Here is a 26,009-nt window from a genome sequence, read left to right as displayed (position 1 = left end):
TGTACAGAAACTGGCGGCGCTGTTTCCTACAGTTCCACAGTGACTATACTTCAAAAGTGCTTCATTGGCTGCAAAACCTGAAGGTCATGAAAGGTGAAAAAGAAACAAGATATTTTATTTCTTTTCTCACCTCACCAATACATCCACATTTACCTCACCACCATTCATCTCCTTTTACCCCTCAACATTGTTCAACATTCCAGTTTGTTTCAGACATATTTGGGGAGGTTCCTCTGACCCATCTCTCACACTCCTGTACCTGAGAGATCCCTCTAACCCCTCTCATACACACTCCTGTATCTAGGGAGGTCCTTCCAACCTCTTTCACACTCCTGTATCTAGGGAGGCCCCTCTAACCCGTCTCGCACATTCCTATATCTGAGGAGGACCCTCCAATCCCTCTCACACTCCTGTATCTGGAATCTCCACTCTAACTACTCTCACACACTCCTGTACCTAGGGAGACCCCTCGAACATAGAAAATAGGTGCAGGAGTAGGCCATTTGGCCCTTCGAGCCTGCACCACCATTCAATATGATTATGGCTGATCATGCAACTTCAGTACCCCATTCCTGCTTTCTCTCATTACCCCTTGATCCCTTCAGCCGTAAGGGCCACATCGAATTCCCTTTTGAATATATCTAACCAACTGGTCTCAACAACTTTTTGCGGAAGAGAATTCTACAGGTTCATAATTCTGAGTGAAGAAGTTTCTCCTCAGCTCGGTCCTAAATGGCTTGCCCCTTATCCTTAGACGGTGACCCCTGGTTCTGGACTTCCCAAACATCGGGAACATTCTTCCTGCATCTAACCTGTCCAATCCCATCAGAATTTTAAGTTTCTATGAGATCCCCTCTCATTCTTCTAAATTCCAGTGAATATAAGCCTAGTCGATCCAGTCTTTCTTCATATGTCAGTCCTGCCATCCTGGAATCAGTCTGGTGAACCTTCGCTGCACTCCCTCAATTGCAAGAATGTCCTTCCTCAGATTAGGAGGTCAAAACTGTACGCAATATTCAAGGTGTGGCCTCACTAAGGCCCTGTACAACTGCAGTAAGACCTCCCTGCTCCTATACTCAAATCCTCTTGCTATGAAGGCCAACATGCCATTTGCCATCTTCACCGCCTGCTGTACCTGCATGCCAACTTTCAATGACTGATGTACCATGACACCCAGGTCTCGTTGCACCTCCCCTTTTCCTAATCAGTCACCGTACAGATAATATTCTGCATTCCTGTTTTTGCACCAAAGTGGATAACATCACATTTATCTACATTATACTGCATCTGCCGTGCATTTGCCCACTCACCTAACCTGTCCAAGTCACCCTGCAGCCTCTTAGCATCCTCCTCACAGCTCACACTGCCATCCAGCTTAGTGTCAGCTGCAAACTTGGAGATATTACATTCAATTCCTTTCTCTAAATCATTAATGTATATTGTAAATAGCTGGGGTTCCAGCACTGAACCTTGCGGTACCCCACTAGTCACTGCCTGCCAGTCTGAAAAGGACCCATTTATTCCTATTCTTTGCTTCCTGTCTGTCAACCAGTTCTCTATCCACATCAATACATTACCCCCAATACCATGTGCTTTAATTTTGCACACTAATCTCTTGTTGTGGGACCTTGTCAAAAGCCTTTTGAAAATCCAAATACACCACATCCACTGGTTCTCCACTCTACTAGTTACATCCTCAAAAAATTCTAGAAGATTTGTCAAGCATGATTTCCCCTTCATAAATCCATGCTGACTTGGACCGATCCTGTCACTGCTTTCCAAATGTGCTACTATTACATCTTTAATAAATGATTTCAACATTTTCCCCACCACCGATGTCAGGCTAACCGGTCTATAATTCCCTGTTTTCTCTCTCCCTCCTTTTTTAAAAAGTGGGGTTACATTAGCTATCCTCCAATCCATAGGAACTGATCCAGAGTCTATAGAATGTTGGAAAATGACCATCAATGCATCCACTATTTCTAGAACCACTTCCTTAAGTACTCTGGCATGCAGACTATCAGGCCCTGGGGATTTATCAGCCTTCAATCCCATCAATTTCCCCAACACAATTTCCTGACTAATAAGGATTCCCTTCAGTTCCTCCTTCTCGCTAGACCCTTGGTCCCCTAGTATTTTCAGGAGGTTATTTTTGTCTTCCTTGGTGAAGACAGAACCAAAGTATTTGTTCAATTGGTCTGCCATTTCCTTGTTCCCCATTATGAATTCACCTGATTCTGACTGCAAGGAACCTACATTAGTCTTCACTAATCTTTTTCTCTTCACATATCTATAGAAACTTTTGCAGTCAGTTCTTATGTTCCCTGCAAGCTTCCGCTTGTACTCTATTTCCCCCCTCCTAATTAAACCCTTAGTCCTCTTCTGCTGAATTTCTTCCAGTTCTCAGGTTTCCTGCTTTTTCTGGCCAACTTGTATGTCTCTTCCTTGGATTTAACACTATCCCTAATTTCTCGTTAGCCATGGTTGAGCCACCTTCCCCTTTTTATTTTTATGCCAGACAGGGATGTACAATTGTTGTAGTTCATCCATGTGATTTTTAAATGTCTGCCGTTGCCTATCCACCATCAGCCCTTTAAGTATCATTCGCCAGTCTATCCTAGCCAATTTACGTCTCATACCATCGAAGTTACCTTTCTTGAAGTTCAGGACCCTAGTCTCTGAATTAACTGTCACTCTCCATCTTAATGAAGAATTCTACCATATGGTCACTCTTCCCCAAGGGGCCTCACATGACCAGATTGCTAATTAATCCCCTCTCATTACACAACACCCAGTGTAGGATGGCCAGCTCTCTAGTTGGTGCCTCGACATATTGGTCTAGAAAACAATCCTCCACAGTACTGCTACCAGTTTGGTTAGCCCAATCTATATGTAGATTAAAGTCACCCATGATAACTGCTGTAACCCTTATTGTACATTCTCTGCCCTTTGGTATTTCGCAGCTCTACCCACATAGACTCATCTTACACTCCTGTGAGAAAGAAAGAAGTTCTGCTGAGGAATTATGAGCAGCTAAGGACCAAATTAAAAAGCAGAACCATAAAAGGTAATAACCTCTGGATTACTACCTGAGCCACGAGCAAATTTGCATGGGGCAAACAAGATCAGAGAGTTAAACACGTGGCTCAAAGACTGGTGTGGGGAAAATGGGTTTTGGTTCATGGGTCACTGGCACCAGTACTGGGGCAAAAGGGAGCTGTTCCGTTCAGACAGACTCTACTTAGACCGTGCTGGGACTAGGGTCTTGGTGAAGCAAATAACTAGAGCTGTAGAGAGGGCTTTAAATGAATTAGTGGGCCGGGGGAGGGGGGGCGGTGCTGAGAGGATTCAGGTGAGCGAAAATTTAAAAAGTCAAAGAATAAGTAGAAGGCAATAGAGCAGGGGAGCACTGGGGGAAATGAAAACCAGAGCGTGCCAGGAATGGACAGAATGTATAAATATAAAGATGAATCAGAAAGTGGGGTCAAAGCAGGAATAAATAAATTTAAATGTTCTTTATCTGAATGCATGTAGTTTTCGTAACAAAATAGATGAGCTGTCGGCACAAATAGATACAAATGGGTATGATCTGATAGCCATTAGAGACGTGATTGCAAGGTGACCAGGACTGGGAATTAAATATAGAGGGGTATTTGACAATTTGGAAGGACAAAGAGAAAGGAAAAGGAAGTGGGGTAGCACTGTTAATAAAGGATGGGATCAGTGCGTTAGTGAGGAACGATATTGGCTCAGAAGATCAAGATGTTGAATCAATTTGGGTGGAGATAAGGAATAATAAGGGGGAAAAGTTGCTGGTGGGCATAGTCTATAGGTCCCCTAATGGTAGCTACACTGTTGGACGGAGTATAAATCAATAAATAATGGAGGCTTGTAAAAAAAAAAAAGGAGCGGTAATAATCTTGGGAGATTTTAACCTTCATATTGAATGGACAAAGTAAATTGGCCAGGGTAGCCTTGAGGAAGAGTGCATATAGTGTATCTGGGATAGTTTCCTTGAACAGTACATTGCGGAACCAACCAGGGGGCAGGCTATCTTAGATCTGGTACTGTGTAATGAGACAGGATTAATAAAAGATCTTGAAGTAAAGCATCTTCGAGGAATGAGTGACCATAACATGGGTGAATTTCAAATTCAGTTGGAGGGTGAGAAAGTTGGATCTCAAACCAGTGTCCTTAGCTTAAATAAATGATACTACAAAGGTATGAAGGCAGAGTTGCTAAAGTGGACTGGGAAAATAGATTAACGAGTGGGACGGTTGATGAGCAGCGGCAGACATTTAAAGGGATATTTCATAACTTGCAACAAAAATATATCCCAATGAGAAGGAAAGGTTGTAAGAGAAGGGATAACCATTCGTGGCTAACTAAGGAAATAAGGGATGTTATCAAATTGAAAACAAGGGCATAAAGGTGGCCAAAACTAATGGGAGGCCAGAGGATTGGGTAACTTTTAAAAGCCAGCAAAGAACGACTAAAAAAATGAGAGCGAGAGGGAAGATAGTCTATGAAAGTAAATTAGCACGAAATATTAAAACAGATAGTAAGAGTTTCTACAGGTACATAAAAAGGAAAAGAGTGGCTAAAGTAAATGTTGGTCCCCTAGAGGATGAGACTGGGGAATTAATAATGGAGAACAGGGAAATGGCAGAGACGTTGAACAAATATTTTGTATCGGTCTTCAAGGTAAAAGACACTAAAAACATCCCAACAGTGGATAATCAAGGGCTATAGGGAGAGGGGAACTTAATACAATCACGATCACTAATGAAGTAGAACTCGGTAAAATAATGGGACTAAAGGCCCACACGTCCCCTGGACCTGATGGCTTACATCCTCGGGTCTTAAAAGAAGTGGCTGCAGAGATAGTGGATGTATTGGTTGTAATCTACCAAAATTCTCTGGATTCTAGGGCGGTCCCAGCGGATTGGAAAACCACAAATGTAACGTCCCTATTTTAAAAAGGAGGCAGACAGAAAGCAGGAAACTATAGAACAGTTAGCCTAACATCTGTGGTTGGGAAAATGTTGGAGTCCATTATTAAGGAAGCAATAGCGGGACATTTGGAAAAGCATAATACAGTCAAGCAGAGTCAGCATGAAAGGGAAATCATGTTTGACAAATTTGCTGGAGTTCTTTGAGGATGTAATGAGCAGGGTGGACCAATGGATATGGTATATTTGGATTTCCAGAAGGCATTCAATAAGGTGCCACATAAAAAGTTACTGCACAAGATAAAAGTTCATGGGTTGGGGGTAATATATTAGCATGGATAGAGGCAGGCAAGTGGTTGGTAGTGATTGTAGACTGCGGGGTGGATGAGCAGACTGACCAAGGCAGAAAGCCATTCAAGTGGGGGGAGTAAAGAGGCAGGTGGTTGTAGTAGGGGACAGTATAGATAAGGGGTAGATAAGGTTTTCTGCAGCTGAGAGCGTGTGTCCCGAAGGCTGTGATGCCTACACGGTGCCAGGTTAAAGGACATATCCTCTGGGCTGGAGGGGGAGGATCCCATTGTCGTGGTACACGTAGGTACCAATGACATAGAAAGAGGTTCTGCTGAGAGAGTTTGAACAGCTAGGGACTAAATTGAAAAGCAGACCCACCTGCATTATTACCTGAGCCACGAGCAAATTGGCATAAGGTCAATAGATCCAGGGAGATGAATGCATGGCTCAGAGGTTGGTGTGGGAGAAGAGGGTTTCGATTCGTGGGGCACTGGCACCAATACTCAGGAAAGAGAGCTGTTCCGTGGGGACCAGAGTTCTAACTGGTGTAACTAGGGAAGTAGACAGGGCTTTAAACTAAATAGGGGGGGGGGGGGGGGGGGGTCCCAGTGGAGGGAAATCTAGAATGCTAAAAGAGAAAAGAAAAGTAAGCAATGCAGGAAAGTGATTGCAGTAAGGATAACCAGATTATATCAGGAAGGGACAGAGCATACAAACAAAAGAATGCACTAGCAAATAGGGTCCAGGTAAGAATACAAACTAATAATGTTAAAGAGACAAATTTAAAAGCATTGTATCTGAATGCATGAAGCATCTGTAATTAACAGCGCAAATAGATGTAAACGGATATGATATAGTTGCAATTACGGAGACATAGTTGCAGGGTGACCAGGGTTGGGAACTGAATATCCAAGGATATTCGATATTTAGGAAGGACAGGCAAAAAGGAAGAGGGGGTAGTGTGGTATTGAAATCAGAGGATGAAATCAGAGCAATAGTGAGAAAGGATATTGGCTCAGAAAGTCAAGATGTAGAATCAATCTGGGTGGAGCTAAGGAGCACCAAGGGGCAGAAAACATTGGTGGGAGTTGTCTATAGGCCTCCAAACAGTAGTGGTAGTGTAGGGGATGGCATCAAACAGGGAATTAAAGATGCATATCGCAAGGATACTACAGTAAACATAAGTGACTTTAATCTACATATAGACTGGCCAAACCAAATTAGTAATAATACTGTGGCAGATGAATTCCTGGAGTGTGTACGAGATGGTTTTTTAAGACCAGTATGTTGAGGAGCCTACTAGGGAACAGGTTATCCTAGATTGGGTATTGTGTAAGGAGAAAGGGTTAATTAAGTCTTGTTGTGCGGGGTCCTTTAGGGAAGAGTGACCATAACATGATTGAATTATTAAGATGGAAAATTAAGTAGTCCAATCTGAAACTATGGTCCTAAATCTAAACAAAGGAAACTACGAATATATGAAGAATGAATTGGCTATGATAGATTGGGAAGATTCATTAAAAGGCATGACGGTGGATAGGCAATGGCTAATATTTAAGGAACGAATGCATGAATTGCAACAGTTATACATTCCTTTCTGGCGTAAAAACACAAAGGAAAAGTGGCCCAACCATGGCTACACAAAAGAAATTAAGGATAGTATTAGATCCAAAGAGGAGCTATACAAAGTTGCCAGAAAAAGTAGCAAGCCTGAGGATTGGGAACAGTTGAGAATTCAGCAAAAAAGAACCAAGAGATTGATTGAGGGGAAAAAGAGAGAGAGTATGAGAGTAAACTTGCAAGGAACATAAAAACTGACTGCAAAAGTTTCCACAAGTATGTAAAAAGAAAAAAAAGATTAGTGAAGACAAATGTAGGTCCTTTACAGACAGAAATGGGAGAATTTGTAATGGGGAACAAGGAAATGGCACAACAATTAAATACATATTTCGGTTCTGTCTTCACGGAAGAGGACACAAATAACATCCAGAAATGCTTGGGAACCAAGGGTCCAGTGAGCAAGAGGAATTAAAGGAAATGATTATTAGTAAAAAAATAGTGCTGGAGAAACTATTGGGACTAAAGGCAGATAAATCCCCAGGGCCTGATGATCTGCATCCCAGAGTATTAAAAAAGCGGTAGCCATGGAAATAGTAGATGCATTGGTTGTCATCTTCCAAAATTCTATAAATTATGGAACAATTCCTGCAGATTGGAGGGTGGCAAATGTAACCCTATTTAAAAAAGTAGGGAGAGAGAAAATAGGGAACTACAGACCGGTTAGCCTAACATCAGTAGTAGGGAAAATGCTGGAGTCCATTATAAAGGATGTGATAACTGCACACTTAGATAATATCAGCGGGATTAAACAAAGTCAGCATGGATTTATGAAAGGAAAATCATGTTTGACAAACCTACTGGAGTTTTTTGAGAATGTAACTGATAGAATAGATAAGGGAGAACCAGTGGATGTAGTGTATTTGGATTTTCAGAAGGCCTTTGATAAAATTCCACTTAACAGGTTAGTGTGCAAAATTAAAGCACATAGGATTGGGGGTAATGTATTGGCATGGATTAGAAATTGGTTAACTGACAAGAAAGAGTAGGAATAAACGGGTCTTTTTCGGGGTGGCAGGCAGTGACTAGTACCACAGGGATCAGTGCTTGGGCCACAGCTATTCACAATGATGTGTATGTGTGTGTATGTGTGTGTGTGTGTGTATATGTGTATATATGTGTGTATGTGTGTGTATATATGTGTGCATGTAAAAATGATTTGGATGAGGGAACCAAATGTAATATTTCCAAGTTTGCTGACGACTCAAAACTAGGTGGGATTGTGAGTTGTGAGGAGGATGCAAAGACACTGCAAAGTGATTTAGATAGGTTGAGTGAGTGGGCAAACACAAAGCAGATGCAGTATAACGTGGATAAATGTGAAGTTATCCACTTGGTAGGAAAAATATAAGAACAAAGTATATTTAAATGGTGATGGCTTGGGAAGTGTCGATGTACAGAGGGACCTGGGTGTCCTTATGCACCAGTCATTGAAAGCAAACATGCAGGTGCAGCAAGCAGTTAGGAAGGCAAATGGTATGTTGGCCTTCATTGCAAGAGGATTTGAGTACAGGAGCAAGGATGTCTTACTAGGGCCTTGGTGAGGCCGCACCTGGAGTATTGTGTGCAGTTTTGGTCTCCTTACCCAAGAAAGGATATACTTGCTATTGAGGGAGTGCAGCGAAGGTTCACCAGACTGATTCCTGGGATGGCTGGATTGTCGTATGAAGATAGATCGGGTCGACGAGGCCTGTGTTCACTACAGTTTAGAAGAATGAGAGGGGATCTCATTGAAACGTATAAAATTCTGACTGGGTTGGATAGATTGGATGCGGGGAGGATGTTTCCCCTGGCTGGGAAGTCTAGAACAAGGGGTCACAGTCTCACGATATGGGGTAGGAAATTTAGGACCGAGATGAGGAGAGATCTTTTCACTCAGCGGTTGGTGAACTTGTGGAATTCTCCACCACAGAAGGCTGTGGAGGCCAAGTCACTGAATATATTTATGAGGGAGATGGATAGATTTCTAGAAATGAAAGACATCAAGGGGTATGGGGGAAAAAGCAGGACTATGGTGTTGAGATAGAGGATCAGCCATGATCATTTTGAATGGCGGTGCAGACTCAAAGGGCCGCCTGGCCGACTACTGTTCCTATTTTTTAAGTTTCTGTGATCAGTTTTGGTCTCCGTATTTAAAGGAAGGATATACTTGCATTGGAGGCTGTTCAGTGAAGGTTCACTATATTGATTCTGGAGATGAGAGGGTTGACTTATGAGGGTAGGTTGAATAGGTTGGGCCTATACTCATTGGAGTTCAGAAGAATGAGGGGTGATCTTATCGAAACATATACGATAATGAGTGGGCTTGACAAGGTGGAGGCAGAGAGGATATTTCCACTCATAAGGGAAACTAAAACTAGAGGACATAATCTAAGAATAAGGGGCCACCCATTTAAAACTATGAGGAGGAATTTCTTCTCTGAGGGTTGTAAATCTATGGAATTCTATGCCCCAGAGAGCTGGGAAGGCTGGGTCATTGAATATATTTAAGGCGGAGGTAGACAGATTTTTGAGCGATAAGGGAATAAAGGGTTATGGGGAGCGGGCAGGGAAGTGGAGCTGAGTCCATGATCAGATCAGCCATGATCTTATTAAATGGTGGAGCAGGCTTGAGGGGCCAGGTGGCCTACTCCTATTTCTTATGTTCTTATGTATCTAGCCCCTCTCTCTCACTTCTGTATTTGTGCAGGTCCCTCTGTTGCCCTCCTGTATCTGCAGAGGTCCCTCTAACCCCTCACACTCCTGTATCTGGGGAGATTCCTCCAATCTTGGTCATGCTCCTGTATTTGGGGTGGCCCCTCTCTCACACTTTAGCATCTAACTGGGTTCCGGCAGTGGGTGGGGATGGAACCTTGGCCACTTGCTGCTCCGTGCGGAAAACCACACCAGGTGGGACAGTTGGGCAGAGACTGACATCACAGGAAATCTCCCTCCAACATTCAAAGGCCTAAATATTCCAGCTCATCTCTCCCAGATTCTACTCCTCTTGTACCTTCAGGATGAACTCGGGGTCCTGGTCCGCGATCTCCTGGCACAGGCTCAGCAGGTGGAGGCAAGTGGGATTCTGTGTGTCTGTAAAATTGGCCCCTTCGATCAGGGAGCAGCAGACCCCGTTCAAAAGGGTCTCCTGGAACAAAGGTAAAAAAGAGCCATCAGCATTAGAGGGTGGGGGATAAGAACATAAGAAATAGGAGCAGGAGTAGGCCATTCGGGCCCTCGAGCCTGCTCCACCATCCAATAAAATCATGGTTGATCTTCTACCTCAACCCCACTTTCCTGCACCATCCCCATATCCCTTGATATCCAAAAATCTATTGACCTCTGTCTTGAATATACTCAATGTTTGAGCCTCCACAACCCTCTGGGGTAGAGAATTCCAGAGTTTCACCACACTGAATGAAGACATTTCTCCTAATCAGTCCTAAATGGCTGACCCCTTATTCTGAGACTGTGACCCCTGGTTCTAGACTCCTCAGCCAGAGGAAACATCCTCCCTGCATCTACCCTGTCAAGCCCTGTAAGCATTTTGTAGGTTTCATTGAGATCACCTCTCATTCTTCTAAACTCCAGAGAATGTAGGCCTAGTGTACTCAATTTCTCCACAGGACAATCCCCCCATCCCAGGAATCAGTCTGGTGAACCTTGTTGCACTCCCTTGATGCAAGTATATCCAGGGATTGGCAATATAAATTAAATGGTACATTAAAGAAGTGCAGGGGCAGAGAGACCTCCTCCTCCAGTGCTGTATGATTCTATGAAGAGCAGAAACTTTGTGACCCAATAAAAAGAAAAGACTTGGATTTATATAGCACCTTTCAGGACCACCGGACGTCTCCAAGTGCTTTACAGCCAATGTAGTGCTTTCTGGAGTGTAGTCACTGTTGTAATGTGGGAAACGTGGCAGCCTATTTGCACACAAGCAAGCTCCTATAAACAGCATTGTGATAATGACCAGATAATCTGTTTTTTTGTTCTGTTGATTGAAGGATAAATATTGGCCAGGACACTGGGGAGAACTCCTCTGCTGTTCTTCAAAATAGTGCCATGGGATCTTTTACATCCACTTGAAGGGGCAGACAGGGCCTCGGTTTAACGTCTCATCCGAAAGTCAGCACCGCTCCCTCAATACTGCCCCTCCGACAGTGCAGCGCTCCCTCAGTACTGCCCCTCCGACAGTGCAGCGCTCCCTCAGTACCGCCCCTCCGACAGTGCAGCGCTCCCTCAGTACTGCCCCTCCGACAGTGCAGCGCTCCCTCAGTACTGCCCCTCCGACAGTGCAGCGCTCCCTCAGTACTGCCCCTCCGACAGTGCAGCGCTCCCTCAGTACTGCCCCTCTGACAGTGCAGCACTCCCTCAACATTGCACTGGAGTGCCAGCCAAGATTTTTGTACTCATGTCCCTGGATTGGGATTGAACCTACAACCTTCTGACTAAGAGGCAAGTGTGCTACCCACTGAGCCACGGCTGACACGGACAATCAAAGTGCTGAAGATTACAAAGGGATTTGGATTGAGCTAATCCAGACAAGTCATGGACTGTGCACAGTTGAAAGCTCAGGGGACACCGGTTACAGAGGAGGACATTAGGAGTGAGGAGGGACATCGGAGGAACAAAGGAACAGGAGTAGGCCATTTAGCCCCTCGAGCCTGTTCTGCCATTCAATGAGGTCATGGCTGATCTGTGACCCAACTCCACCTGTGCCCCAAACCCTTCATACCTTTGGTTGACAAAAATCAGTCAATCTGAGATTTAAAATTAATAACTGATCTAGCATCAAATTTTGAAGAAGAAAGTTCCAAACTTCTACCACCCTTTGTTTCTCCTAACTTCACTCCTGAAAGGTCTGGCTCTAACTTTTTTAAACTATGCCCCATGGTCTAAAAAGGGTCATCGGCCACAGGATAAGTCCCAGGGAAGGACATTGAAATGGGCAAAATAATAAACGTGGTCAAGGGGCAAGTAGATGGGTTTGTTAAGAGAGACAAAGGGTTGAGGGATACTGTGAGAAGGTGGAATTGAGGGATACGGGGAGAGGGTGGGATTGAGGGATTGAGGGATATGGGGAGAAGGTGGGATTGGAGGATACGGGGAGAGGGTGGGTAGGTGGGCTTCCGGATGACCAGATTACTATTCCCCTTACCTTCTTTTCTCGCAGTTTGACATCCTGGTTCTGTGAAGGTTCGGGAACATCACGGAGCTCCTCAGCGACCAGTGCCCCTCGTGCCTGCTCCAGATCCTCATATTCCTGCGCTGACAGGTTGTAACTGGGCATCAGCACAGTCACCTCGGTTAGGTCCTCAGCTGCCTGAAAGAGAGAAACACATTAAAAACTGCAGCTGGTAAATTATGTTGAAAACCCCCCGATTTGATTCCAGCCTGTAACTCACTCCCAGGTATCTGTTATTCTATATATAAACCCTCCCCCCCTCCCCCCACCCCGAACCCCTCGATTAGATTCCAGCCTGTAACTCACTCCCAGGTATCTGTTATTCTATATATAAACCCTCCCCCCCCCCCCCCACCCCGAACCCCTCGATTAGATTCCAGCCTGTAACTCACTCCCGGGTATCTGTTATTCTCTATAATCATCCCTCTAGCCTGCCTGATGATGTATGCTATGACTCTCTTACCCATTGTCCGGTGCTGAAAGGGGCCATGGTCGGTGCCCGGGATTGGCGATCACTCTCCGCTGAGGGTGATGGTGAGACAACCTTGTTCTTCAGGGAAGAGGATGTCAAAGGGCAGATGGTCCATTGCAGGGAGGTCAAAGGGCAGAGGGTCTGGGGCAACTTGGGGCTCAAGGACTGGCTGAAGTGGAGGGGAAGAGTCGAGGAGACGGCCAGGGAGGTGGTACAACTGCCAGAGGAGGTGGTCAGGAACCTGTTGTCCAAGCTGATGCTCGGGGTCAGCAGCTGCCCAGCCGAGAGGGCCGGGCTGTGGAAGATGAGTCGATGTCTCGCCGGCTCGGCGAGGCCGAGGTTGGCGAGTCTGGAGCGGTGCCCGGGCGTCGGACGAGTCAGTCCGCCATTGTCGGTCTCCATTCTGCCTCTGTCGGTCACCAGTCTCGGAGCACTGAGAAGACAAGAGACGAATAACAGAGTAAAAACCCAACCACATGCCAGCGACCTGCCGCCATTCTGCAGACGGGTGGTAGGGAGCGGCCCCTTTAAATTTAGAGACCGGCACCCATCCAGACACGACTATTCCAATGCACACCTGGCCGGTCTCCAACCCTTGATAAACTTGCTCACTCAAAACTCAGTGTCCTAAGTCGCACCAAGTCCCACTCACCAATCACCCCTGTGCTTGCTGACCTACATCGATTCCCAGTTAAGCAACGCCTTCATTTTAAAATTCTCAACTTTGTTTTCCAATCACTCCATGGCCTCGACCCTCCCTATCTCTAATCTCTCAGCCCCACAATCCCGCACCCCCTCTCCCAGAGATCTCTGCGCTTCTCCAGTTCTGGCCACTTGCACGGGCGGGGAAGTGGAGCTGAGTCCATGATCAGATCAGCCACGATCTTGTTGAATGGCGGAGCAGGCTCGAGGGGCCTTATGGCCGACTCCTGCTCCTATTTCTTATGTTCTTCTTGTTCCCGCTCCCCATAAACCCTTGACTCACTTATCATTCAAAAATCTGTACATCTCCACCTTAAATACATTCAATGACCCAGCCCCCACAGCTCTGAGGCAGAGAATTCCACAGATTTACAACCCTCAGAAGAAATTCCTCCTCATCGCCGTCTTAAAAGGGCGACCACTTATTCTGAAACTAGGCCTTCTAGTTCTCGATTCCCCCATGAGGGCAAACATCCTCTCTGCATCTACCCTGTCAGCCCCCTCAGAATCTTATATGTTTAATAAGATCACCTCTCATTTGTCTAAACTCCACGAGTACAGGTCCAAACTTTTTTCATAAGACAACCCCGTCATCTCAGGAATCAACCTCAGGAACCTTCTCTGAACAGCCTCCAATGCAAGTATATCCCTCCTTAAATGCACGCAGTACTCTAACAGCTGGGATTACCCCTTCCCTCCGGAAGGCACTGACCTATGCTGGGGTGAGGATTCCACAGGCACCGGCCACCCTCCGGCACTTCACCCTGTGGCCATGTCTTGTTTGTTTCAGCCCATCCCATGACTGGTGCTTGGTTATTTGACCAAGGGGTGAAGGGAGTGGGATGAGGTAGATCCCACAGCTGTTTCTCGCCTGCTGGCCCACGTAAAAAGACTTTGCATTTCTATTGTATTCCTCTATTTATAAACCTAAGTAACTCATGTTCTTTTTTAACCACTTTATCATCTTGTCCTGTCACCTTGTAAGGATGTGTGTATTTCTGCTCACCTACAGTTGCCATTTATTGTATAGTGTCTTTCCATATTAGTTGTCCCAAAGTGCATCACTTCACGCTTATCCACACTGAACTCCATTTGCCCCGCTTCTGCCTGTTTCACCATCCTGTGTCAGCCTGAAGCTGAAAACTATCCTCAAATGATCTGCTACCTTGCCAAGTTTCATATCACCTGCAAACTCTGCAATGCTGCTCCCTACACCCGAGTTGAGGGCTAAATATTGGCCCCAGCACACCGCGGAGAATTACCCTGCTCTTCTTCCAATAGTGACCGTGGAATCTTTTACGTACACCCGAGAGACCAGACAGTGGGGTTTAACATCTCATCGAAAGGTTGCACCACCGGCAGTGCAGCACTCCCTCATCACTTGATGTTTGTGCTCAAGTTTCTGGACAACCTTCTGACTCGAAGGCGAGCGTACTACCCACAGAGCTACAACTGATGCACATCCCCCGGACTCCCCTGAAACAGGAATCGGGGGGGGGGGGGGGGGTTGGGGGTGGGGGGAGGGATGGTGGAACGAGCACAATTGGGTAAACTCAGGTGTCAGCTGAAATTTGGTGTCAGCCATGGCTCAGTGGGTAGCTCACTCACCTTGGAGTCAGAAGGTTGTGGGTTCAAGTCCCACTCTAGGGGTTTGAGCACATAAATCCAGACAGCAGGAGCCGAAGCCTGCTGCATCTGGCCGGGTCTTCATTCTCCGTGGTGTGGCTGATGGAGCAGATCTGGAGTCCAGGCAGAGGGCGGCCTCCTGATTCGCGGGACTAAGGTCTTCCTGTGTGTATTACAGGGAGCTGTAGCATAGCGGTCATTTTACTAGACCACAAATCCAGAGGCCTGGTCTGATAATCTAGAGACACGAGTTCAAATCCTACCATGGTAGCTGGGAAGTTTCAATACAGTTAATTAAATGACAAAATAACTATTTGTACTGCACTTTTCTTTGACATACAGCCGTCCGTTCTTCCAGCCCCCTACACGGGACATCGTTGGAATGGATGATATCCAGAAGGCACGCCACTGTCACTATTCACTTCATACCCAATAAACCCGTTAACAATCCGTACACAATGCGCCATCTATGGTGAGGTTGGGGGGGGTTGGGAAGGATGTACTTTTACTGGGGCATGGGACTTTGGCTGGCCCTTGCTATTTTCTGGGGTGCTCTGTCCTCTGTCGCTTCAGGAAGTCAAAGTGGATCGAGTTACAATTTGCAAAGTCAGTGAGATCTTGGGATGGGCGGTTCTAGTGATACATTCCTGTGAAACTTCAGGGTGTGGCTTACCCTCCAAGGGGACTAATCAAACAATGCGTGGAGCATGGCAGCCATTTTGGCAGCAGAAATAAACACGTCCATTAATCAAGTCTGGAATAAAAAGCTAATGTCGGTAATGGTGACCATGAAGCATGTAACAAACCACTATGACAAAGGAAATCAGGTCTTCCTGCATGTATTGCAGGGAACAACTTGTATTTATATAGACACCTTTAATGTAGTGAAACGTTCCAAGGCGCTTCACAGAAGTATTATGAGATTTTAAAAATTGACGCCAAGCCGCACAAGGAGAAATTAGGGCAGGTGACCAAAAGGGAGGTAGAGACGTGGAGAGGTTTAGGGAGCGAATTCCAGAACTTGGGGCCCAGGCTACAGAAGGCACGGCCACCAATGGTTGAGTGATTATAATCAGGGATGCTGAAGATGGCAGAATTAAAGGAGCGCAGACATCACCGGGGGGGGGGGGGAATGGCGGGGGAGGTTGCAGAGCTGGAGGAGATTACAGAGATAGGGAGGGGCGAAGTCACGGAGAGAGACAAAAACAAGGATGAGAATTTTGAAATCGAGGAGTTGCTTAACCGGGAGCCAATGTAGTTCACCAAGCACAGGGGTGATGGATAAGTAGAGAGGAAGATCGAGAAGAGGGTTGGCGCGATGACGCTGCCCTGCTTGACCCCGGTCCGGACGTTGATTGGGTCGGTGGTGGATCCGTCAGTCAGGATCAAGGCTTGCATGTCGTCGTGGAGCAGGTGGAGGATGGTGACAAACTTATGGGGGCAGCCGAAATGGAGGAGGACGCTCCATACTCCCTCACAGTTAACCGCGTCAAAGGCCTTGGTGAGGTCAAAGAAGGCCATGTAGAAGGGTTGGTGCTGTTCCCTGCATTTCTCTTGTGGTTGTCGCGCAGTTTACCAAGCGCAGACAGCGGAAGGAGCGTGCGGCAAACCAGACTCCCCAACCACCTCTTCCTTCAACCACTGTCTGTCTCACCTGTGACAGAGACTGTAATTCCTGTATTGGACTGTACGGTCACCTGAGAACTCACTTTTAGTGTGGAAACAAGTCTTCCTCGATTTTGATCCTGCTACAACTGTACAGGGTATTAGTGAGGCCACACCTGGAGTACTGCATGCAGTTTTGGACTCCGTATTTAAGGAAGGATATACTTGCATTGGAGGCAGTTCAGAGAAGGTTCACTAGGTTGATTCCGGAGATTGACTACGTTGACTTATGAAGAGAGGTTGAGTAGGTTGGGCCTATACTTATTGGAGTTCAGAAGAATGAGAGGTGATCTTATCGAAACATATAAGATAATGAGAGGGCTGGACAAGGTGGATGCAGAGAGGATATTTCCACTCAGAGTGGAAACTAAAACCATGGAAGATAGTCTTAGAATAAGGGGCCGCCCATTTAAAACTGAGATGAGGAGGAATTTCTTCTCTGAGGGTTGTAAATCTGTGGAATTCTCTGCCCCAGAGAGCTGTGGCGGCTGGGTCGTTGAATATATTTAAGACGGAGGTAGACAGATTTTTGAGTGATAAGGGAATAAAGGGCTATGGGAAGCGGGCAGGGAAGTGGACCTGAGTCCATGATCTTATTGAATGGCAGAGCAGGCTTGAGGGGTCAAATGGCCCACTCCTGCTCCTATTTCTTGTAATGGTGTTCTTGAGGGACTGCCGATAATGATGATGATGATGATGATGGATGGGTGAGCGGGACTTGGTGCAAGTTAGGACTCAGGAAGCCGTGTTTTGGATGACCTCAAGTTTACATAGGGTAGAATGTGGGAGGCCAGCCAGTAGTGCTTTAGAATAGTCGAGTCTAAAAGGTAACAAAGGCATGGATGAGGGCTTTAGCAGCCGATGAGCTGAGGCAAGGGAGCAGACGAGCGATGTTATGGAATTGGAAATAGGTGGTTTTAACTATGGTCAAAAGCTCCTTTCAGGGTCAAATTGGACACAAAGGTTGCAAACTGTCTGGAACAGTAGCATAGTGGTTATGTTACTGAGCTAGTAATACAGAGACCTGAGTTCACATCCCACCATGGAAGCCGTGGAATTTAAATTCAGTTAATTAAATAAATCTGGAATAAAAAGCCAGTATCAGTAATGGTGACTACGAAGCTATCAGATTGTTTTAAAAACCCATCTGGTTCACTAATGTCCTTTAGGGTAGTCCCCTCTCTCTCCCCCGGTAGGGATGTCCCACTTCTCTCTCCAGACAGGGATCCTACCCTCATCCCCCACCCTCCGCAACCTTGGGAGCGATTGACAAGTTTGGGAGTATCTGACTCAGTTCTTACCTTTAGTTTGTCAACTCATTGCAGCCAGATCGAGGTACAGGATCCGCCATCTGCAGACACTAAAACAGCACTTCAGGGAAATCTATAGCTGAAGGCACAGATAGAGTCATACAATGAAACAGTACATCGTTCCTACCGCAACTCTTTGAACAAGGTAAACAATTAATTCCATTCCATTGACTTTTACCCACAGCCCAGCAGGGGTGAACCCTTTACGTATTTATCTAATTCCCTGGGGCCTCCCCTCTCCTGGGGCTCAGCCCTCTCCCACCGGGGGAAAATTGCCCCTCGAGACCTCCTCCCCCCGGGGAGGGGAGAAATTTCCCCTCGAGACCCCCTCCCCCCGGGACACTCCCCCTCACCTGGAAGCCCCCCCCCCTCCTATTTAAAGGGACAGGATGCTGCCCCCGGCCCTTGCCCGAGAGACAGGCGAGGTTCCGCCTGCTGTCACTGTCGCCGCGGGCCCCAGCACAGCGCGCACTCACCACCGGCCCTCCGCAACGTCTCGGTGACCTATGGGGCGGGGCCCGGGGCACGTGGGCGGGAGGGCGGGGCGGAGCTTGCGTAACAATCGCGAGTCATAGCAACCGGGGGTGACGGACAGGCGGAGGGAGCGACTGACAGGCGGAGACGAATAATTGACAGTTCTGTGATTTAAAAAAAAGAGACTTGCATTTATATAGCGCCTTACACTACCTCAGGATGTCCCAAAGCACTTTACAACTAATGAAGTACTTTGAGTGTAGTCACTGTTGTAATGTGCGAAATGTAACAGCCAACATGCGCACAGCAAGCTCCCACCGACAGCAACGTGATAATGACCAGATAATGGCCCAGAAATCCCGTCCTCCCCGGGTCCGTACGGATTCGGGAAGGCATCGCAAAAGCCGGTTATCAGCGCACAATGCGCATGCGCTTTTCTGATCTGTCAAACTGGAGCTTGACAGATCCTCTGCATCTCCACAGTGAGGGCATTCGCAAGGGCAAGATTGCGGTATTTACCCGTATCTTGCCCAGAGAATGTCCTCAAAACTCTTGTGCCTGATAAAAGCAGGCGCAAAGCCTACTTTTCCAGGCGTTAAAACACACTTAAAACATAATAAAATTAAAATAAACACATTTTATTTTTAGAAAACCTGCCCACTACATTAATTTATTTTAAAGCAGAATTTAAAAAAAAAATCAGAATATATTTTTTAATACATACATAACTTTAATTTAAATTAATGTTAAATATGTAGTGTATTTTTTCTTTTTTTTTTAAATTAATGTGTGTGTTTGTGGGGAGGGGGGAGGTTCTCATTCATAATAATGGGCGCTCCAACTTACGGAATGAGAACATACTTTACCCGATATGGCTCTGGGCAGCCAATGACTGCAGCTCCAGCCCACCGTATGTCCTGACATGCACGTGCTGCGATGCGCAGTCAGTGGAGGCCTCAGGACCGGGAACTCGCATGGGCACAGCAGCTTCAGGTAAGTGCGCTTCATTTTTCTAGAATCCAGTCGAACGCCCGTGGGAGGGAGAAACCGGGATTCAGGGCCAATGTGTTTTTGTGATGTTGATAGAGGGATTAATATTGGTCAGGATAACTCCAGGGGATAACTCACCTGCTCTTCAAAATAGTGCCGTGGGGATATTTTACATCCACCTGAGGGAGCAGACGGGGCCTCGGTTTAATATCTCATCCAAAAGAAAACACCTCAGGCAGTGCAGCACTCCCTCAGCACTGCACTGGAATGCCAGCCTAGATTTATGTGCTCAAGTGGGACTTGAACCCACAACATTGTGACTCGCAGAGAGTGCTACCGACTGAGCCACGGCCGACACATTGTGAGTGATTGACAGGTGTCAGAGTGTTGGACAAGTGAGGGAGTGGTTCACAGTTGGCTGAGTGATTGACAGGCGAAGGTAGTATCTGACTTCAGTTTGTCAACTGGTTGCAGCCAGCATCGCCATCTGGTGTCAGTGATACAGCACTGCAGGGATACATGCACACAAGATGGCGGATGGGATAGCAGCTCCCAAGGGAGCTCTCCCCGAACAAACCTTCATCTGACGCCATCTTCCACCTCTTTTTCCCTCACCCCCACCGCCCTCACTGTCTAAGCCCCTTCTGGCCCAAACTCTGAACCTCAAAGTACTCTACCTACCCCTAAAACCCTAAAATCTCATGCTGCAAGAGCCCACTGCCCGTCCCCCAACCTCCCTTCTAGGCCGACCACTCCGCTGCCAAGTCCCTCCAGCTGGACCCTCGCTTTTCACTCCTCACGGCCGACTCAGCTGCTCCAACCGACCCCCGGAGATCTCAATGGTGGTGAGCCTCCGACCAGCTTCAAATACAGGTTTGGGCCTACCTCGCATGAGCCTGCCCTCCGGCGATGTCCTGACCTCCCCTCGGCCGCTGGCCCCACTCAACGGCATGGTCTCTGTCGAGCACGTGGTGTGCACAATGGCTGTGGTCACTCGGACACCTCTTTCCACAAAATGGACTGCTGACCATCCTAATGCCTGCCCTCATCCAGGCCTCGGTTTTCTTACCAAAGGGTGTTGCCCAGCACTGAGCTTAAGGCCCGCATCTCACCATAGGCAATTAGGCTCATACAGCAGTGGCTGGTCTCCAGTCGTCTCGGACCCCTTGCCACTGGACCAAAACCTTGCTCAGCTAAGCCCGTGTGGTAGCTGGTGTGCAATGGCCACCCCACGTTAAAAGAACTCACACACACGCATCTTCTATCCTTCAATATGAATTTCGGGACCTGGACAACTCCAATAGAGACAGGCCGTAACACCGCACCACCATTGTTGCCCGGGAACTTAGAAACTTTGATTTCGATATCGCCGCCCTAAGCGAGACCTGGCAGGCCGGAGAAGGCCAGCTCAAGGAAGGTGGAGGTTACATTTTCTTCTGGAAAGAGAAACCAGAGGCAGAACGCCGCCTCTACGGAGTCGGCTTCGTCATCAAATACGAGCTGGTCGACTGCCTCAAAGACTCCCCCTGCGGGGTTAATGAACGCCTCATGATTCTTCGACTCACCCTATTCCGGAACCAGTGTGTCACAGTCATCAGTGCATATGCCCCAACACTCGATGCAACTGATGTGGTCAGAGAGGGTTTTTACTCCAGCCTCGAACAATCCCTGTCCTGCGTCCCCACGGCCGACAAACTGAACCTCCTCGGTGACTTCAACGCAAGAGTCGGTAAGGACGCAGACCTCTGGGGAGGCGTAATCGGTTGGCGGGGGGACGGGGGGACGGTAGAGAAAGCCAACTCCAGTGGTACCCGGAAAGGCGTATAAAAGGCCCAGGAGTCGGAAGAGGCGGGAGATTGAGCAGCGGGAGTTCGGGCAGAGTCAGAGAGGCCTATAAAAAGGCACAGGAGTCGGAGGCGGCTAGCCGGTGCAGCTGCAGCAGGGGCAGAAGATAAACAAAGAAGTAGAAAGAAATCGAAAGCTGATGTCACAGTCAAGGGGGTAAGTGATTGGCGAGTAGTTTTTCTTTTCCCCATCAGTAGGCAACCTTCATCATTGTTGTTGCCAAATTAAGTTAATCTAAGGGTTAAGTCATGGCAGGAGAGCTTGGACATGCTCCTCCTGTGCTATGTGGGAACTCGGACACTTCCAGTGTCCCTGACGACTACATGTGCGGGAAGTGTATCCTACTGCAGCACCTGACAGACCACATTGCGGCACTGGAGCTGCGGGTGGATTCATGCTGGAGCATGCGTGATGCTGAGGATGTCGTGAATAGCACGCCTAGTGAGTTGGTCTTACCGCAGGTAAAAGTTACACAGACAGATAGTGAACGAATGACCAACAGGAAGAGCAGTGGAACGAAGGTAGTGCAGAGGACCCCTGCGGTCATCCCCCTCCAAAACTGATACACCACTTTGGGTATTGTTCGGGGGTGGGGGTGGGGGATGATTCATCAGGGCAGGGCAGCAGCAGCCAAGTCCATGGCACTGTGGGTGGCTCTGCTGCACAGGAGGGCAGGAAAAAAAAAAAAGAGTGGGAGAGCTATAGTGGTAGGGGATTCGATTGTAAGGAGAATAGATACAAGTTTCTGTGGCCGCAGTAGAGACTCTAAGATGGTATGTTGCCTCCCGGGTGCAAGGGTCAAGGATGTCTCGGAGCAGTTGCAGGACATTTTGAAGGGGGAGGGCGAACAGCCAGTTGTTGTGGTGCATATAGGTACCAATGATATAGGTCAAAAATGGGATGAGGTCTAACAAGCTGAATTTAGGGAGCTAGGAGTTAAATTTAAAAATAGGACCTCAAAAAGGTGGAAATCTCAGGATTGCTACCAGTGCTGTGTGCTAGTCAGAGTAGGAATCACAGGATAGCTCAGATGAATACGTGGCTTGAGGAGTGGTGCAGAAGGGAGGGATTCAAATTCCTGGGACATTAGAACCGGTTCTGGGGGAGGTGGGACCAGTACAAACCAGACGGTCTGCACCTGGGCAGGACTGGAACCAAATGTCCTGGGGGGGGGGGGGGGGGGGGGGGGAAGTGTTTGCTAGTGCTGTTGGGGAGGGGTTAAACGAATATGGCAGGGGGATGGGAACCTATGCAAGGAGACAGAGGGAAGTAGAATGGGGGCAGAAGCAAAAGATAGAAAGAAGAGTAAAAGTGAAGGGCAAAAATCAAAAAGGGCCACATTGCCCTTTTAGAATTTTGTTGCAAAGCGTGTTAAAAAGACAAGCCTGAAGGTTCTGTGCCTCAATGCGAGCAGTATTCGTAATAAGGTGGAGGAATTAACTGCACAGGCAGCAATTAATGAATATGATATAATTGGCATCACGGAGACATGGCTCCAGGGTGACTAAGGCTGGGAATTCAACATTCAGGAAGGATAGATAGAAAGGAAAAGGAGGTGGGGTAGCATTGCTGGTTATAGAGGAAATTAATGCAATAGTAAATGAAGGACATTAGCTTGGATGATGTAGAATCTGTATGGGTGGAGCTGCAGAATACCAGAGGACAGAAAACGCTAGTGGGAGTTGTGTACAGACCACCAAACAGTAGTAGTGAGGTTGGGGACAGCATCAAACAAGAAATTAGGGATGCATGCAATAAAGGTACAGCAGTCATCAAGGGTGACTTTAATCTACATATAGATTGGGCTAACCAAACTGGTAGCAATACGGTGGAGGAGGATTTCCTGGAGTGTATTAGGGATGGTTTTCTGGACCACTATGTCGAGGAACCAACTAGAGGGCTGGCCATCCTAAACGGGTGATGTGTAATGAGAAAGGACTAATTGGCAATCTTGTAGTGCGAGGCCCCTTGGGGAAGAGTGAACATAATATGGTAGACTTCTTCATTAAGATGGAGAGTGACACAGTTAATTCAGAGACTAGTGTCCTGAACTTAAGGACAGGTAACTTCGATGGTATGAGACGTGAATTGGCTACAATAGACTGGCAAATGGTATTTAAAGGGTTGATGGTGGATAGGCAATGGCAAACATTTAAAGATCACATGGATGAACTTCAACAATTGTACATCCCTGTCTGGAGTAAAAATAAAATTGGGAAGGTAGCTTAACAGTGGCTAACAAGGGAAATTAAGGATAGTGTTAAATCCAAGGAAGAGACATAGAAATTGGCCAGAAAAAGCAGCAAACCCAAGGACTGGGAGAAATTTAGAATTCAGCAGAGGAGGACAAAGGGTTTAATTAGGAGGGGGGAAAATAGAGTATGAGAGAAAGCTTGCTGGGAACATAAAAACTGACTGCAAAAGCTTCTATAGATATATGTGAAGAGGAAAAGATTAGTGAAGACAAACGTAGGTCCCTTGCAGTCAGATTCAGGTGAATTTATATTGGGGAACAAAGAAATCGCAGACCAATTGAACAAATACTTTGGTTCTGTCTTCACGAAGGAAGACACAAATAACCTTCCGGATGTACTAGGGGACCGAGGGTCTAGTGTGAAGGAGGAACTGAAGGATATCCTTATTAGGTGGGAAATTGTGTTAGGGAAATTGATGGGATTGAAGGCAGATAAATCCCCAGGGCCTGATGGGATGCATCCCAGAGTACTTAAGGAAGTGGCCCTAGAAATAGTGGATGCATTGGTGGTCATTTGCAAACAGTCTATCGACTCTGGATCAGTTCCTATAGACTGGAGGGTAGCTAATGTAATACCACTTTTTAAAAAAGGAGAGAGAAAATGGGTAATTATAGACCGGTTAGACTGACATCAGTAATGGGGAAAATGTTGGAAGCAATTATTAAAGGTGAAATAGCAGCGCATTTGGAAAGCAGTGACAGGATCGGTCCAAGTCACCATGGATTTATGAAAGGGAAATCATGCTTAACAAATCTTCTAGTTATATCAAGAAATTCTAGTAGAGTGGACAAGGGAGAACCAGTAGATGTGGTGTATTTGGACTTTCAAAAGGCTTTTGACAAGGTCCCACACAAGAGATTGGTGTGCAAAATTAAAGCACATGATATCAGGGATAATGACTGAAGTGGATAGAGAACTGGTTGGCAGACAGGAAGCAGAGAGTCGGGATAAACGGGTCCTTTTCAGAATGGCAGGCAGTGACCAGTAGGGTGCTGCAGGGCTCAATGCTGGGACCCCAGCTCTTTACAATATACATTAATGATTTGGATGAATGAAAATTGAGTGTAATATCTCCAAGTTTGCAGATGACACGAAATTGGGTGGCGGTGAGAGCTGTGAGGAGGATGCTAAAAGGCTGCAGGGTGACTTGGACAGAGTAGGTGAGTGGGCAAATGCATGGCAGATGCAGTATAATGTGGATAAATGTGAGGTTATCTACTTTGGGGGCAAAAACACAAAGACAGAATATCATCTGAATGGCGGCAAATTAGGAACGAGACCTGGGTGTCATGGTACATCAATCATTGAAAGTTGGCATGCAGGTACAGCAGGCGGTGAAGACGGCAAATGGCATGTTGTCTTTCATAGCTAGTGGTTTTGAGTATAGGAGCAGGGAAGTCTTACTGCAGTTGTACAGGGTCTTGGTGAGGTCTCACCTGGAATATTGTGTTCAGTTTTGGTCTCCTAATCTGAGAAAGGACTTTCTTGCTATTGAGGGAGTGCAGCGAAGGTTCACCAGACTGATTTCCGGGATGGCTGGACTGACATATGAGGAGAGACTGGATCGACTGGACCTTTATTCACTGGAGTTTAGAAGGATGAGAGGGAATCTCATCGAAACATATAAAAATCTGACGGGACTGGACAGGTTAGAATGTTCCCAATGTTGGGGAAGTCCAGAACCAGGGGACACAGTCTTAGAATAAGGGGTAGGCTATTTAGGACTGAGATGAGGAGAAACTTCTTCACTCAGAGTTGTTAATCTGTGGAATTCCCTACCACAGAGAGTTGTTGATGCCAGTTCATTGGATATATTCAAGAGGGAGTTAGATATGGCTCTTACGGCTAAAGGGATCAAGGGGTATGGAGAGAAAGCAGGAAAGGGGTACTGAGGTGAATGATCTGCCATGATCTTATTGAATGGCGGTGCAGGCTCGAAGGGCCGAATGTCCTACTCCTGCCCCTATTTTCTATCTTTCTATATTTCTAGGTTTCTATCCTGCTTCTGACAAAATGCCTAGAACACGACCTTGTCATCACCCCAATACCTTGTTCCGCCAGAGGAACAAGTACAAGGCATCGTGACAACACCCTCGCTCCAAGCACTGGCACCTGCTCGACTCGGTCATTGTTTGAGCCAGGGATCGCAAAGATGTGTGCATCACCCGCGCCATGACAGGAGCTAACAACTGTTGGACAGACCACCGCCTAATACATTTCATCATTGGCATGAACATAGCCCCAAAGCTGCGACGGCAGCAGAAGCAATGTTGCAAAAAAGCCAATGCCGGGGCACTCAAAAACTCAGCTAAGAGAGCCCTATACAGCCAGCGCCTCACTGCTCACTAGTCAGAAGCTGTGTGCTTCACAGGAGCTGGTCCAGTGTCCAAGTGGAAAAGCAGGAAGAGATAAAGCCATTCCAGCGGCGCAAAGATGAAATGTCTATACAGGCAGACTGCCTTCTGTGGGGCAATCGAGTAGTCATCCCCAAGAAGGGCAGAGATACCTCCATCAATGACCTCCACAGTACCCACCCAGACATTGTAATGATGAAAGCGATAGCCAGATCCCATGTGTGGTGGCCTGGAATTGATGCGGACTTAGAGTCCTGCATTCACAGATGTAATACGTGCTCGCAGTTAA

The 26,009-nt window shown here is 46.8% G+C and overlaps 1 protein-coding gene and 1 pseudogene across 1 annotated transcript in view; one reads left to right on the top strand and one right to left on the bottom strand.

Annotated features, from left to right (window-relative positions):
• The window catches only part of LOC139273749 (telomerase protein component 1-like), a 57,335-nt gene extending 39,503 nt beyond the window's left edge, over positions 1-17,832 (bottom strand). The window contains exons 1-4 of the mRNA XM_070890800.1: positions 17,794-17,832; positions 12,491-12,932; positions 12,001-12,165; positions 9,853-9,987 (exon numbers count right to left, since the gene is read on the bottom strand). Of these exons, the coding sequence (XP_070746901.1) occupies positions 9,853-9,987; positions 12,001-12,165; positions 12,491-12,901 (711 nt within the window). The 5' untranslated portion in view covers positions 12,902-12,932; positions 17,794-17,832. The remainder of the gene's footprint in view (positions 1-9,852; positions 9,988-12,000; positions 12,166-12,490; positions 12,933-17,793) is intronic.
• Positions 1-26,009, top strand: part of LOC139274159 (zinc finger protein 850-like) — a 360,216-nt pseudogene that overhangs the window by 214,172 nt on the left and 120,035 nt on the right.

Source organism: Pristiophorus japonicus, chromosome 9, assembly GCF_044704955.1.
Source record: "Pristiophorus japonicus isolate sPriJap1 chromosome 9, sPriJap1.hap1, whole genome shotgun sequence".
Lineage (NCBI taxonomy): Eukaryota > Metazoa > Chordata > Chondrichthyes > Pristiophoridae > Pristiophorus > Pristiophorus japonicus.
Note: the sequence above shows the minus strand (reverse complement) of the source record. Positions and strands in the feature narration are given on the sequence as shown.